This window comes from Prinia subflava, chromosome 5, assembly GCF_021018805.1.
Source record: "Prinia subflava isolate CZ2003 ecotype Zambia chromosome 5, Cam_Psub_1.2, whole genome shotgun sequence".
Taxonomy (NCBI): Eukaryota; Metazoa; Chordata; class Aves; order Passeriformes; family Cisticolidae; genus Prinia; species Prinia subflava.
In genome coordinates, this window is record NC_086251.1 from 26,554,493 (window position 1) to 26,570,941 (window position 16,449).

At 47.7% G+C, this 16,449-nt stretch overlaps 1 protein-coding gene across 5 annotated transcripts in view; it reads left to right on the forward strand.

The window, feature by feature from the left end:
- The first annotated feature begins 3,000 nt into the window (after positions 1 to 3,000).
- MAPKBP1 (mitogen-activated protein kinase binding protein 1) overlaps positions 3,001 to 16,449 on the forward strand; it is a 100,785-nt gene continuing 87,336 nt past the window's right edge. For 2 of the 5 annotated variants that reach the window (XM_063398578.1, XM_063398582.1), the window contains exons 1-2: positions 3,001 to 3,137; positions 3,934 to 4,276. In XM_063398578.1, the coding sequence (XP_063254648.1) occupies positions 4,160 to 4,276 (117 nt within the window). In that variant the 5' untranslated portion in view covers positions 3,001 to 3,137; positions 3,934 to 4,159. Of the gene's footprint in view, positions 3,138 to 3,236; positions 3,413 to 3,933; positions 4,277 to 16,449 lie in introns of those variants that run through there. The other 3 variants (XM_063398580.1, XM_063398579.1, XM_063398581.1) reach the window with 3 other exon arrangements.

Sequence of the window (16,449 nt, forward strand, 5' to 3'; positions counted from 1 at the left end):
TGCTGTGCTCAGCTTCCAACAGAAGAGGAACAATTCTACTTGCATTTAAACAGTGTCTCACAAGCATACATCTCAGCTGTCCCTTGTTTTCAAAGACATCCCTCCGTTCTTTCTCAAATGTATGCATGTTTCTCCCAAATGTGATGACTCTGATGTTTTAGTGTTGAACAGCAGAAATTTAAGAACTGTTGACTCAGTCCTGTACAGGCTGGTGCACATTTCAAACTCCATATCCACAGTGAGTAGTTCCACTCACTAGAATTGATAGCCTGGATAAAACTAAGCATATGTTTAAATCTTCCTAGAAGAGGGATTTTATTTTTGCTGCAGCAGCAGGCCTGGTTTTCTTCATGAGTTTCTCCTCACCCTTAGCATAAAGACACTGTTATTGAGCAATAGGACAAGAGGTTTGGTAGGAATGGACAATATTCACATTTTCTAAAAGAATCCTTTTCTTATGTGCTTCCTCTCTGGTTGCAGACTATGTCTGGGGCTGAAAGCTAGACACCCATATGATCCTTTGATTCTGTATATACACTCTTAGCTTCGTGGACTTCAATTACTTCTATTTTAAAAACAATTGCAGTATTACCAACTCTTGCAAGGTTATTGTAAATCCCACAAAATTTGATATCTTTCAAAAAGCCACAGCTCCCAGAACCGTATGATATTTTGACACAGCAACAAGCATGGATTTCTCTCTGGCATGTGTATCAAAACAAAAGCTATCAAAGGTTAGACACTGACATTTTAAATTCACTTCCTGCAAGTTACCAATAGAGATTAGAAGCATATCATATTATGCCTCTGGGTGTTTTCATCAATTTATGCAGGTTTCTGACTAGACAAACCTTAAGATCCTAGTGCTGTAAGCCCTTGTGCCTGCTCAGAATCCCACCTGGAATGCAAACAAACTTTTCCTGAAATTCTGGTGGTGCGGGTTTACACAGTCACAAGCTGTGATGCTGGCGATGTGCTGGCTATCACAGGGAAGACCATAACCCACGTGGATCATTTGTCATTGTAAATCTCTCCCTGAACTTCAGTAAATTTTCACAGCCTGTATTTTTGGAAGGATCATCTCCAATTGCTATGAGTAGTCTGGGTTTGAGTTAGTCACTGAAGACAGGGCAGTCACCACAGACAGGAAAGGGAGCAGGTCACCCATAGTAGGCAATAGGGAGCCAGAAAAATAGTCCAAGGATGTGGGACCAATTGCAATAAACGGCAGGGCATGTTAAGGAAGAGGGAACTGGCAGGACTTTTCCATGCCACAAAAGGCTGGTTTCCTTTCCCCTTTTAGGGCTGTGGTGTGACCAGTGGGCATATGGACAACCTCTTTGGACTGAGAGAGAGATCTATGTGCTAAAAGTATGCCCTCTGACAGCAGTTCAGGCTTGCTGGCCTGTAAAATCTGCCACCTCACCTCCTCTCATGTGGTTAGTAGCTGCCATGGCATGGTAGGGCAGCTGTCTCTCTTCCCACTTGGGAAGCACGAGAATTAGCATAGTGGCTTCTGAGCTCTTTCTTGGGGAACAGGTATTAGACAGCTCCAGGACAAAACCCTCTTGCTGGCCTGATGTATATTTGCTTCTAGGCTCTCACCTGCTAGGAGCCAGCACACAATTGTCCAAAATTTTGATTCCATAGGCATCTTGATGTGCCAGTGGGCTGTCAGACTCCTAATGAAAACTTTGAAGAGCTGAGGGGAGAAGGAGCTCCAGGACTTCACCTTAGTTGGGAACCTGTGCAGTGGGGCCCAACCACGCCACTGTGTGGTTGTGGACTCCCGTGGTCATCCAGGAACATCCAGCTCAGCTGCTTATGGGTGAGGCTTTGCCATCAGCCTCCACACCACCTCTGTGAACACCGTAGCCCCAGTAAAAGATCCACACACCAGATGTGAAGTGTTGACCGTCCCACACCATGGGGCACAAGGTGACATCCCCTGTCCCCTCTCCCACCCCAGAGCAGCAGGGTCACACAGTCCCACGGTCCCCTTCTCTGTCACTTCCCCAGAGGGCTCCCATTGTGGCACAGGCAGGATGTGGTGACAAGCCAGGAATGGCCAGGCAGGTGTGTGGGGCGGTCAGGACACTGTGACACCCCCAGTGACAGCAATGCCCCCAGGCATGGTGTGCCGACCCGCTCTGAAGGGGTAGGAAGCACCCAAGATTTGTAAATGCTTTTGGTCAAAAGGAGCAACAAATGTCAGAGGCTCCACAAAGAGTGCGGCTGAATTGTAGACACACTAATCTGCACCAACAATTCAACCCGTTCGAGAGACCAAGGTGGGTTAAATGACATCTGTTGTTGTCTTATCTCTTGTGTTATGTATGGACCAATTTTCCAAATTTGTGGTGTCCCTGTTCAAGGGATGCTCCGTATTTGCTTAGCTGGTGGTGGTATCAGGGCAAGTGTAGTTTGGTTATTTTTGGAAACTACTATATTAAGTTCGGATGTTAAGCAACCCGCGATCCAATTTGCCAGAGACACTACAGTAACAGGCTCAGTCAGGGAAAAGATGGACAGGGTGACAGGGCACGGTGCAGGCGGGAGGCGCAACCACGGGCCCTGAGGGGCAGCGGGCACGGCACGACGGGCCTCTAACGCACCTTTGACCTTCCCCCGGGTCTCGCTTAGCTCTCGTGTGGGAAACGCGCCCTCGGATCCCCATTAGGGCACGCCGGAGCCCGACCAGCGCCGGCGACCCCTCAGGCACAGCCCAGCACGGGCCCCCCGCACGGCCCGGCCCGGCCCGGCCCGGCCTCCGCGATCCCTCCGCCAGCGCCGCCCGTCTCCCTCCGCCGCCGCGGGCGCCGCGGTTTGGCCCGCGCGGGCCGCCGTAGCGCTGCGGGGCGGCCGGGCCGGGGCCGGGCGCGGCGGGACGGGCGGGCGCGCGCCCCTGCGCTCCCGGGCTCGGCGGGCGGTCCCGGCCTGGCCCCGGCGCTGGCCCGCACCGGGCACCGCGGAGCCGCCCCCACCGCCACCGCTCCCCCCCGCCGCCGCCCAGGGTACGGCCCCCGCCCCGCCCGCGGGGGCGGCCCGCACCGCGGCCCCTCCTCGGGGCAGGCCGGCTGCATGGGCAGGCGCTGCGGGGCACCGTGGGCGCCGGGATCGCCGTTCCTGGGCGCCAGGTAGGAGAGGTTCAACGCGGCGGGCGGGCCGGGGCGGGCCGGGGCGGGGGCAGGAGGAGGCGCGGCGGCCCCTCGCCCGCAGTGCTGCCGCCGCAGGGAGGAGACTGCCGGCTGTGCTGGCTTGGACGTGTCTCCCTCTCCTCTCTCTCCTCTTCTCTCTGTCTCTCTCCTTATTCCCCCCGCCCCCATTTTGCACAGAAGCCGCGAGGATAAATTCACTGCAGGCTCTGACCGCGTCCCTCTTCCCCCCGGCCAGCGCCGGCTCCTCGGGAAAGGTGAAGATGTTGGCCGGGGGTTTGTGATCCTTGGCAATAGCTACAGTGCCTCCTTGATTCACTTGAGAAATTCGGGTGGGGGGACGTGGAAACATCAAACGCCTTTATTATCTGGTATCACACGCTATGTAATTGTGTGGACTTAAAACAGAGATAGATTTGTGAGAGTTAAAAACTCCCTCGTGTGTATTCTCGGGGTTTTTCTGCGACTCGGTGTTTAATAGTCAAGTACAGCATTGTGCTTTCTGAAGCATAAGAAGGAATGTATGGAGCTAAAGCAAGGGGTGGGAATTTTTGTCTTTGTCATCAGATGATACTGAAGTGGAAAATCTAAATTTTGGATTTGGGAATTGGTGTGGGTGTGTTAATTGATACTAAATGGATGATAATTGGTGTGGAAACCTCTGAAAATAGTAATGCTGCCTCCATCTCTAAGCTCTTGCGTTTATATTTCTTGCAAAGGATGAGGCTAGAATTGAATTTATTGTGAATATCATATTGACTCACAGTGCATCTTTCAGTTTAGATTGCTGCTGATTTGACCCTCTGGAATCTGCAAAAGGAAACTCTGCCAGCCTCTGTGAATAGCTGTGCAGTGTAACAGGAGTGGAGTTCCCGAGCAGAATCGCTGAGAGATATGTGAATGTGCGGGAGCAAAGCTGAGCACAGTGGTGTTTCTGCCTCAAACCTGGGCTGGTTCCCCAGGCACAGTCTGCGTGTGGGGTGAGTCCTTCGAGGCACCTGGAGATGATGTCAGTCGAAGGCTCTACGATAACAAGTCGGATCAAAAATCTGCTTCGCTCCCCTTCCATTAAGCTGAGGAGAAGCAAGCCTGGGAACAAGCGAGAAGATATAGGCAGCAGGGTGAGTGCTCTGTGGTGCAGCCAGCATGCTTTAACTTTGTTGTCTGTGTTTCCATCTGTACTGATAAGGCTCCTTTGGGAGACCTGGTGTAACTGTAGAGTGACGCAGAGGAACTGATCCATGACAGGTGTGTTGTTTAGTTGGGATCTTTGCTCTGCTGCAAATCCTTCCTGAAGCTTGTGCCCCTCTTTTGAAGCATTCTTTTTGCTTGTGTGATATGACCCCAGTCTGTATCAGAAAGCTCCTGGGATTTCCCACACTGTGGTGTGTGGTGTTGTTACAGGTGACTGACAGAAGAAATGCAGTGCTGCCTCTTCCTCCATGTTACCAGCTGCTAACCTGCATTACTGGGAGCTGAGCATACAGAAACACCTGTTGTGTGTAGGCAGTTGCTCTTACCCTGCAAAGGAGAGTTCTGAGAGCATGTGGGGAAGGAAAGGTTGATATGAAAGATGTAAAACATGTCTTGGAGGTATCTGTTCAGATAGGGTCTGTGTTCCACGGGTACAAAGCACATTCCACAGGGATGTGCTTTCCCTGGGGTTATCTTCTGTTATGTATAATTGGTTCTTAAAATCCATCATTCTTTTTGGTGTTTTGGAGAATTCCTTGACAGACACTCACTCACTGGAAATTGACTGGTGTCATGAGGAGAGGATAACTTAAGCCTGGCTTCAGGGAGCACAAGATCTGGGTGGCATTGTGCTGACAGCAGGTGCCTCTGAGTCAGGGCACCTTGTTGTGTCCCTACCACTGATTCACCTGTAACCCTGGGCAAATCACTCAGCCTTTGTGTAGCTCTCTGTCTCCATAAATAGAAAACTTAATCCCTCCCCTTTTGCGAAGACTTGAAAATAAATAAGAAATGCTTGTAATACACATCTGAAAAGTGTATTTATTGATCTCAAAACAGTAATGCTTCCAAACTTCTTTCTTGAAGTGTATATAAAACTTCAGGAGAAGTAAATGACACTGTCCCTAAAAATGGTCTTTCCCCAGCATGACATCCTGTTCTCAGAACTCTGGTTCAGGTCAGAATTTCCCTTAGATGGCTCTTTAATACCAAGGAACATAGTACTCTTGTCTTGCCAAGCAAGAGAAAAACATACATGGCTTCCTCAAAGTTGTCTAGAGGAAAGTCATTGGTGCTTGTGCTTGACCTCAGCACTTTTATGTATCTGCATTTCATGCAGCCTGTGGACTGCCAGTGAAACGTGCTTTGTTGGTGTTGCTGAAGAGCAATTTGTTGGTCTGTACTCTGCAGAGACTTCTACTGAAAGAGACAAAAGCCACTTGTGTCCCCACATATGGTGGGCATTTGATTTTGGCTCTGTGGTCTGCACACTCCTTTTTAGGGCTGGGACCTGCTGCTACGTACCCTGGGTATTCTGTGGTACAAGTTTCATTTTGCTTTCCTTCCACGTGTCTTTTGGGAGAGCTCCCTTTTATCCTTTATGCTGTCTCCCATTGTGCAGCCAGGGCTGTCTGAGCCCCTGGGGAGGGATACTAAAAGTTCATTCTGCACCATTAAATTAGGGTTTCAGGGTTGAATTTTGTCTGTCTTATTAGTAAGAGCTGTTAATCAGCAAGGTGCAAAGGAACTGATGGGGAGTTTGCTGGCAGAATCAGTTTGGCATTATGAGGAGTAAGGTGCAGGTGTTGGTTTCCTGAAGTGATCTGCTCTGAATTAGCTCAAATGAGTTAGGGTCTGCCATCAGTGGGCCAGTTGGAGGGGGGGAAAGGTGAAAGGGAATGGGCCCTTTATCAAAGATCTGACACATGTTGGGTGTCTGTGAAGACACTCCCTCTGCTACATGTGTGCTCCTCTGCTTTCCAAGGTGAGAGGCAGCTCTGTTTTTCTAAATTAGCAGGAACAGGTTTCAGTCTGCTATTTGGTATGTGTGTAAAAACCCCTGGGACTAACCCTGATCATCATACACATCACTCCTCAAGGATCTTTTCAAACCTGTGGGAAGGAGTCTTTGAGGCATCTTTGTCTCTTGGAGTTTTTGAGAAATAACTGCTCCAAGAGCTGTATGAAACTGGTCAGGTGGAAGCATGGAAGGGCTGATGAAGTTGGTCATCCCAGCTGGATGCTGCTTGGTTACATAGGATGGAGTTGGACTGTTGCCCTAAGTTAATGCCTGGAAGATGATATAGTGCTTTGCATGTGTAGATGTAGGTGAAGACCCAGCCCTCAACAGCCCTCTGAGTACCTCAACTTTTTATTGCAACCAGGTGCTCAATTTAAGATGGACAAGCACCCTCCGTGGCAGTGCTTAAACTTCCATGAACTGTGGTGGTTTGGTTTTTTTCCCTCTCCAGTGGGAAGTGTCCTGGCTCTTTCCTGAAGAACCCTTGGGGTGTGTGAGGCTTGCCAGGCTGCCTCAGTGGTTAGGGACAGACGCCTTGGGCAGTGTGTCATGCTGAGGAGAAGGCTGTGAAATTGCCTCCTTTCAGTGGAGCAGCCGTGTGATGCTGGGCTGGCCGTGGGCAGTGTGTGGGAGGCTGGCTCTGCAGAGACCTGTTTGTGCATTGCTGTGCAAGGGGGAGTGTGGGTAAGCAGAGATATTTTGCATGATGGCTGTGCAGGACATGCAGTGTGTTGCTTGGGATCTGTACAAGAGAGAACTTGTTTTGTGACTTCCACTAGGACTTATTTCTTGCTATAATTTATGCATGGTTTTACTGTAGAGCTCCAGGAGATCTCTATGCAAGTAAAACTAGGGAGCCAATAGATAATCATGGACATTTAAACAAAGGAAAATGGGGGGAAGGAATGGTAGCTCTAAGTAAAGCTTGTTGACAAGTTGGAGATAGTATTTGGTTTTGTTACTGCTTTTTGAAAACAGCTTTTGTTTTGTGGGAGGCCTGATTTTTGTTGCTGCCTGACTAGTTTTGTGTTTGGACTTCTCTTTTCTTGTGTGTGTGTCTTCTGATGTTTGTGGCTTGAATCGACTTTTGCTGTGCTCTCCAGATCTGTTTTTTGTGTTGAACCAATATGGACCTCAAGTACTGTGACTTACGCCTAAGGCTTGTTGACTGTTGGGATTTGTAATGTGTCGGTGTGGCAGTTGGAAGCTAAAATTTCCTCAGATAAGTTGATTGGCCTGCATTCAATTTGTAGAGGATTACCAGCCCTGCCAGAAATCCAGCCGTGCATCTGGTCACGGTGCTTGTGATTCCAGTAGAGACTCGGGGTTAAAACCCGGGCACTAAGTGCCTTTGAATCACCCTAAAGAGCAACAGTAGCAGGACAGAGGGGAGTTCAGGCCTGGCCCATCTCCCATTGTTACAATGTCCTGGTTGCTGTAGTACCTTGCTCACAGAAGTAATGTACCTAAGCAAGTACAGTTCCTGCAGGGGCTGTTTGTATTGTTGAGCTCTACACTTGTAAATATAAACCTCTTTTTAACTGATGTAGCTGTGCCTGTTTCAGGGTGGATGGTGTGTGTGGGTATCCTTAGTCAAATCAGATTGTGAATATCAATGGAGAAACAAATTGCTACAAAACCTGCTACAGGCTTTCCCTGGAACAGGAAGCCAGGGAATCAAAGAAACACATTTGGAATTTGCTGCTGGTTTCTTTGATCTTGCCTGTTTTTTCTAAGCCAGAAATATTTCAAGTTGCCTGTTTAAGAGAGTGCTTTGACTAAAAGCTGAATTCCTCAGCAGAAAGTCATTCAGCAGGGAACTGTTGTGTTGTGGTCTCTCCCCCTTCCAAGTGGCATGCAAACATGTGCAGCTGAAGTGCCTGTTCTTGCCCCACGATGCTGGCTTGGACTGGGTGGCTCTGCAAAACCTTCTTGAGAGCTTTTGTTCTGAAAATGAGCCCTGACTAAGTTGCTCCTAGTGGGACAGGCTTTCCTGTCCTCCTTTGGTGAGGCATGATCTGTTCTTACTGCCAGTCAGTAGAAACAAGTACTTCTGTGTACTGTGTCCTGCCAGTGAGCTTGCACAGATTTAAGAGGAAAGCAGATCTGTGGAAGCTTCAGACCCCTCATGTCTTGTCATTCCCAACAAAGTTCTCCAGCTTCTTAATCCCCTGAGAAGCTGGAGGGCTAAGCTATGATCACGGGCTGTCCTGGACACAGGAGAATGGAGTAATGTTTCTGGCCTGCCTGTAGCTTCCTGCCTTCAGCACACAGTCTTTTTTGTTTGAAAATACCGTGGCTTCCAACTTGAATAAGTGTCAGACCATTGCTGGTCTTAACTGGATCAGCTGAGAATTGCTGAACCTGAACTGAAACAGAACCAAAACCCACACAAGTTTGGTTCACTGATATAAACGCATCAAAAGTCATCACCTCGTATTAATCACTGCAGGTGCAGTTGAGGCGTGTTGCAGAGTAGGATTCTGTTTAGGTCTTCAGGAACAACTTGGTCCTGCAGCAGCAGAACCTGCTGGGTTCCCAGGGAGCTGGATGTGGGGCTGAGCTGCCTGACTCTGTGGGGGGGTTAGGGAGCAGCCTGTCTGATGCTGACATAAGCTTTTCTTTTGGCGTGATTTGGAAGGGTTTTCTACAAAATGATGGTGCTCTTGAGGAGCTATTCAGTGCAGTATTGCCCTATTCACCCTTTTTGTTGCACTGCAGTCTGAGCAGTGCTCAGCCCACCATCTCTGGGACCAGTGCAGCCAGGGGCACATCTGAGGGAATGCCTCTAACCATGCTCTGGATGTCTGCTACTGTGCCTGTTCTGCTTCAGCATCCATGAATATTGCTTGACCTCAGCTGATAGCTGGGGATCTCTCTCACAGCTCTGCACTGCTCACTCTAAACACACCCAATTGCTTCAACAACTGAGGGCCTGCTGTCCAGAGATAGAAGGATTTTCATGTCTGTCTCTGTTCAGGCTTGTAACAGTGCCCTTAAAGCACAGGACTGGTTGGGTTTTCCACACCAGACCTGCATTTCAGTGGCCTGTCTGTATCTGTAGACAGAGTCAGTGGAACAACTGAGAGTCTCATAGCTCAGGGGTTGAATGCTTCTGTGCTTGGATTGCTCTGTTCCCCCATTCTGTCCTTGGATATGGGGTGCTCAAGGTGACCCTGTGTTTGTTAATAGTTTCACACAGAGCACTTTCTTGTTCCATTCCTCACTCTGTGAATGATATGCCTTGTCCTGAAAATACAGGGTGATCTGGCTAGCTCCCTTGGTCTAAATGTGAGTGTTAAATGTGACTTACATTCACAGAGCATATCAAAGCCAGAGTTTTTCTACTGGTGAACTGCAGTGCCAGTTGATTTTGGTTCTTGAAGTACAGTGGATATAAAAGCATATAACAATTCAACATATTTGGTCTTGTAGCATGCAGTTGTATCCATAAAACACTGTGATACTTCTTGCCAAACTTTAGGCAAGGTTGCTGGCAAGATCCATCCCTCTAGCCACCCTTAAATCTTGTGCTGTCTTTACTGTGAAAGAGGGCAGGAAGGCATCTCCGTGGCAGGGGGAGCATGATGATGTGCTGGGGTGAAGCCCCATGAAGCATGAATAACACAAACCAGGTAATTTGCCTCGTGGGTTGTCATGGTTTTTGCTGCCTGTGGATGGCCATAGGCTGCTTACCTGGATAGCCTTTCAGAGCTGCTGTCATCCTGCCTTGAATGTTGTTCTTCACTTTCTTCAGATGAGCTGTGTCCTCTGAGAGGGCACGTGGGACTTGGCTAACCTGGCTGGAGAGGCTCGTAAGCAGCTTTTACAGTGCTGTCCCTGCTGTGCTGAGTGAGCTGTGCACAGAATCCCCCTTTTTATCCATGGGCTGTGAAGTGTGTGGTGTTTGCCAAAGACCTGGCTGGGACAGTAAGATGACAGAGGTCAGGCCTGCTCAGAGATGTTGCAGGTGGTGCATTTGCTGCTTCCTAGTCAGAGCTGTTGTTCACTGTGGTGCTGAGGAGGCTGGTGCAGAAAGGCATCCTCAGGAGAAAGAGACCTCCTTCAGAGTGTACCATCTGTTTCACTAGCTGTGTGCTTGGCCCTTCCTATGTTGTATCACCTCATGTTTTGGAAGGGCAGAAGAGTTGAAGTGTTGGTTGGGAGTCAGACCAGACTGGGCTAATATCTGATTTTCCATCATCAGGGGTCTGCAAGCATCTGTAAAATGACTTATACGTTATTTACTGTCCTCTGTGTCTAGTGGAAAGTAACTACAGGGCACCACCCCCATTTCTGGCTGAGAAAGTGGTGGTCAGCATTTTGATGGCCTGGAAAACTGAAGCAGATATTTTGTTTCCTGTTGATCAGATCTTGGGGAGAAGCTGCTTGATTAGCCTTGGTACAATTTTCTCTGTGAACGAGAAAGCAGACAACAGCTACTCAACATACAACAGCTACTCTTTGGCTTTTTTCAAAGGTTTTGATGTTTGGTGCCAGGGGTGGTGCTTACATGGCACTCAAACAGCGCTTAGCCCTGACATTAATGCTGAGTGATCCCAGCTAAGGGCTGAATAATTAACTATCACCAAGCCCAGTTTCAGTTACTTCAGGCTCGTGTTTGTGCCTGACATACCTGCCTCCGCATAGCTGGAAGTTTCTGAGGGCTCTGGTATGTGCGTGGCAGGGTTGCAGCATGCTCGCTGCTCTGGTTCCCAGCTCCAGATGTGGGCTCGTGTTTGTGCCTGAAACCCTGCAGGCTTTGCTGAGGCTGTACCCACCAAAGGGTGGCTACTGCAATTCAGAAAACCCTCCTACTATTTCCTTTCACCACAGGGCTGCTTGTCCTTTTCCTGAGCATGTTTGTGTGTTGGGCAAGGAAAATGCAACTGAGGCCCGCGGCTGTTGTAATCAGCTGTGCTATGTGGTCTGTATTCAGAAACATCAATGCAAAGGTGACTCGTTGCTAGTGTTTGTATGACCACAGACTGCAGGAGCATTCCATCTCTCTACCTTGCTTCGATGAGTACTAAACAAATGGGATAAAGTGGACCCAACCCAGAGGAGCTTCAGGCTTAAAAACTAAAGAGATGGATGGAATGGAACATGCATTTTCTATACAGACATGGTTCCGAACTCCCACAGGAAGTCTGAGGCAGACCTAGAAATTGAATTTTGATCCTCTAAGGCCAAATCCTAGCCTTAGTCACAAAGCCGGACCTCTTGTAGATGACCGGGGTGTTTCTCACCTCTCCCGTGTGAGGGGGACTTGTGTTCATTTGAGATTATTTGCTTAAGAGTCTGCAAACTGCCGTTGTAAATGCTGACTTGGTCCCATTGTCACTAATGATTTCAGTAGCTCTGGTGATGCTGACTTTCCAACAAGCTCAAGCAGATTAAGCACCATAAGAATTAGAGCTGTGGAAACCCCAGTAAGCCTTGTAAATTTGCTAGTGTCCCAGGAGACCAGTACTGTTGTTAGTTACTGTGAAGAAACTGATTGAAAATAGTACTGTAGAAGACTATGAACTGCTGGTGTATTCAGAGTTTCCAAGTCAATAGCAATAAAAGTCAAACCTGTTTGTTCTCACAAATACTGTATTAAAATTCACAGTTGGTCAGGATACTAATTTGATATAACAACTAATACGAGATTTCTTACCCAATGAAATTTTAACAATGGCATTCCTTCCTTACAGTGGTGCATCTTTAATTTCTGCATTTCCCTGATACTTTGCACAGTTAGTCCGAGATTTCCCCCATCATGGATCCAGAGAGACTCCTTTCGCTGGAAAAATGTAGATTATCGGATGTTGCATCATAGTAGAGAGTCATAACATTAACAAATGTCTTGAGAGCAGGCAGATGCAGGAGTTTCTGAAAGGAGAAAGCAACTTTATGGCTGTGCCCATGGATTCAAGGATATGGAGCTGAAAAACTTTCTGCTCTTGTTTTTTCTCCCAAATAGGCACTGGGAAAAATAGTACTGCCTCTTCAGAAACCCGTCGCTATTGACAGACAGGCCCAGCACAGGGCAGCTGTTTGAAGTGCCAGTATTGAAGTGTTAGCTACCTCTCCTGTGCTCAACAGTGGTAGCCTTTGAGGTCTCCCAAGGGCTTTGAAATTGGCTGCTCACCTTTGAGTAGCACATAAGGGGCTGCTTGTCTTTGAAGTCTTGTTTCTACTAGGAGTGCTTTCATTTGGAAAAAAAAAAAGGCACCATTGCTCAAGTCAGGCTTTGCACCAAAGGAGCTTGAGTTTATTGCACATTCCCTAATGCAATCTAGATGCTGGAGATGCTGAAACATTGAATAAGTGTGAGTGTGAAAGGAGTGTCTGCAAGACCTGCCTCCTTATTTGGTGACAGGTGTTAGTGTTCAGATCTTGGTGTGCTCTGTGCTTTGGCCATGGCCGTGCTGTGACTGGAACCATGAGGGAATAGGGGTGGTGTCAGAGGTATCTTGAGGGGGCACGAGTGTCAGGGTGTACTTGGATAAGCACTTGCCTGTGCTAGAAAGAATTACCAAGCTGAGAGCCAAAACCAAGCTGTCTTAATGGTAACATAGTATCAAAAGAGTCTATTGAATTATCCTGTCCCTCAGAGGAGCAGGCTATACCAGTGAAAGGACTTCTTTCTGCCAGTTATGTTTCATCAATTCTAGTCTTTTCTGCAACAGCTTTGTGTGGCCTAAGAGTGATGTTCTTCATGCTCTTAACCAGTGCTTCTGTGCTGTTGAACTGTATAAAGGTAGAGTGAACCTTGAAATAAAGCTATGTAATTTTCTTTTGAAATGCAGTTAAAGTTTTCTTTGTTCTGCACTCTGCTCTTCAGATTGTCTCTGAGCCTCTTTTTTTCCCTCAGTGTAAAACAGACAGGATACTTTTCCACTTTCTGCAAAGTGTCCCACCATCCAGGCCTTTAAAACAGCTGCATAACTCCTTGTGTTTGGCTTGTCTCCCAGTTTTGAAGTAGATATAGTGGTTCTGAGCACAGTTGTTTCAAACCTGCTTTGGGGGTGTCATCCTTCTCGAGCAGCTGGGTTCAAAAGCATTTCTGACTGGAACTGAGAAATTTGGGATCTGCTTTTTTTGCTTAAGCCCATGTTGTCCCATCTCATCTAGTTTTCTTGGATTGAATCATGGCCAGATAGGCTTTAGATATGGTTCTGTGTACCTTTCCAAACTATGAGGGCTGGCTGGAGAGTGTTTGCCCAGTGTGTGCCCCAAACCCTGCTGTGGGACTGGTGGTTGAGTGGAATGGATACAAGATGACATAAAGTGTTCTTAATGAAATGCATGAACAAATATTTCTGATGCGTCTGTGGTAGGCCTCAACAAACGTAGCTGTTTCTAGCAGCCTGAGCAGCTTTTGAGGCTGGAATTGGGATTCCACTGTCCTCTGCACCGGGAGGATAATCTTCCTCCCTGATAATCCGTGGTTTGTGCTGCCTGTCTCTGCAGGCTTCCGAGCTAAGCTGTTGAGATGTATTAACATGCAATCAGCAGCATGAATAACTGGTGCTGGGGGAGGATGAGGGTGAGGTGCTCTGGGTGAGAGGCAGCTTTCTTCAGCCTCCTTGCCACTGCCTGCTTTGGCTATAGCTTCTGCAAGAGCAGGTCACCTGCATCACCGTTGTGGTGAGTGACTTATGGACACTTGCTTTGTGAAGTTCTTGCCCCATTTTCTGTTGCAGGGCTGCAAATAAGCTTTTTGATGGCTGAGACCTGCAAAAAATATTTTTTTGATCAGGCCATTGGTAGAAAAATGAATGTGGTGCTGGGGGAGAAGATGCAGTGCCTGGACTATCTCTGCTGCATGTTGAAGCTGCTCCAGGCCCTTGGAATGAGTGTCTCTGCCTAGGAGTATCAGTGTATAAACACAGCTGTTAATAAAATGGCCAAGGGGCTGATTAATCACTTTCTACATGGCCTGCTGGAGCCAGGGTAAGAGCCAGTGGGCCACACAGCACCCAGGCCACAATTGCATGGCCTGGCCTGCCTGCTTGCTGGCAAATTCACTGCTTCTACCCTGGCTTCTTCCAGGTGCTGCAGCCTCCCGTGGCTGTGGACATGCTGTGGTGTGCTTGGGAAGGGGCACTGTGACCCTGCCTGTGGCTCTGTGGGTATCCAGTGCCTGGGGAGGGCCCTGCACCGCCTGGGGCCTGTGGCCCTTGGTAAGCCTGCGAAGCTTGAGTTAAACACATGTTTGGGAAAAGGAGACAACCAAGCTCTCAGTCTCTAGTATAATAACCCTCTATAATATGCTCAGAGTATGTGTTGTTCCAGACAGTGCCTGGACCTTCATGGTGGAACTCTGGTGACCAAAGTTCCAGGCTGACCAGCAAGGCTGGGAAAGACCACCAGGTTGCCCCTGGGTAGTAATGTTGCCCTCCATGGTAGGGGATATGATGCACTGGGCAGCTTTCTTGCTTTGCAGTTCTGACAGGGAAACGGAATTGTCTCATTAGTTTGGAAAAATCTGCCTCTTTGGTGAAGGACAGGTATTTTACAGGGCACCTGGGGATCTCTGAAGTTATCAGGGGTTGAGAAATATTGCTCGCTGTGGACAGTCACGTGATGTTCCCCTGGGAAAAGAAGAGTACTTGTTGCAATAAGGCTTTTAGTTTTGCTGTCAGTTTTTTCCAGAGGTTTAAAACAATTGGGAACGCTCATCACCTACTACCTAAAGGTTTGTTGGCAAGCAAAATAATCTCTTTCTTTCTGCTCCTAGTTTTTTCTGGCACTTAGGGCCTGTTGTACTGGGAAGAGCAACCCGGCCCTCCTTAGCCGGCAGCGCTGGTGGAGGAGAGGAGGAGGCTGTGTAAAAAGTACTATAACTGTCCAGACAGGGACAAGCTGGTATTCCTGCTCTGGGTTATGGGGAAGGGAGCTGGGGGCGGGAAGCATATTTGTGTAGCATTTGGGATTAGTTGAGTTGAGGAGCTCTCATGCTGAGGAGATGGCAGAACTATAAATCATTAGTGATCTCTGTAGCTGCAGAAGCAGTTAGGACAGAAAGAAGGGCTTAGAAACAAAATCCATCATAAAATGTCGAAGTGGGTGGTTTCCCTTGCTGGGGAGAGAGTCTCTGGACAGCAAAGGGAATGCTGCCTATATACTGCAGCCATCTCTTTGGAAGAGGAATTTGCTTCCAGGTCTGCTGCCTGTGTTTTGTCCCATGTCCTGCTCTCCCACTCTCTACTGTGATTTCATTTGGATGCTTTTCTCAGATCCCCAGAAAGGAAAGTAGTGTTAAGAACTGCCAAGAAGGGTTTTGCTTTGTAGAGTGTACTTAAATGCTGAGGCCTGGTTGGATGATGGTATGATTATGTTTCTATTTTTCTGTGTGTGTGTGTTTAATACGAAGAACATACTCTGTTCTGGTTGAGTGTATGTTACTTTTCTAAGTATGCCTGTTAGTACAGTAACTTACAGCTTGCTCTTTTCTCCTGCTTGTAAAGTGACAGTGGAATTATGTTACAGCTGTAATGTACACAGTCTTATACAACTCTTTGTAGCGTTTTTAGAGTCGTGATGACCTTGAAAGGTTTAAAAGAAAACCGAATGCAAACTCTGGCACCATTCCTGTGGGTGCTTCAGTATGTGCTGAATTTTGTGTGGTGAGGTAGTATGAGTGGTTCGTTTCACTCAATGGATGTAAAGAGAAGTATCTCTGTGGCCAATTCTAAGATCAGAGTCTATGTGTGATGATTCATTAAATGCACATAACTGTATCTGTGTGCATGCCTTATATGTATATCATGCAGTTGTTTTCAGCATGTTTTGACCAGCTCAGCTGCACTTTATCCGATAATCCATATTTCCTGAATATGTTGCTAGCCAGTCCTATGAAACCTGGAACAGAGACTGTTTCTCTTTCCCAGTTTCACATCCCCAAATAGGCAGTTAACCAGAGAAATGCCATTTTTATTTTGTACCTCTGTCATCACTCCTGAAATTGGTTTCACCTTTTCTCCCCATCTAGAAGCTCTCTGACAGAGCCTTCTCTGATCTAAGCAAGATGCTGACCTGGCATGTTCAGGATGGGCAGTTCCATCCCTGAAGTTACAAACAGGTTTATGCAGGCTAAAGCTGAGTTATTTATACCCCAGGAGAAGAGACGCCTGTCTCTGAAGAGGCCTGAGATGGTGGTCATTAACTTTTCCACTTCCCATAACCAAAAGTGCCATGCCTTTTTAGTTACTTCTGAAGTGTTGATTATGCTTTCCTCCTCTTTAAAGTTCAGTCCCACTGGGTTCAGGCAAAAGAAAGCAAGCTTTTTAAAAAAACATGTTAATC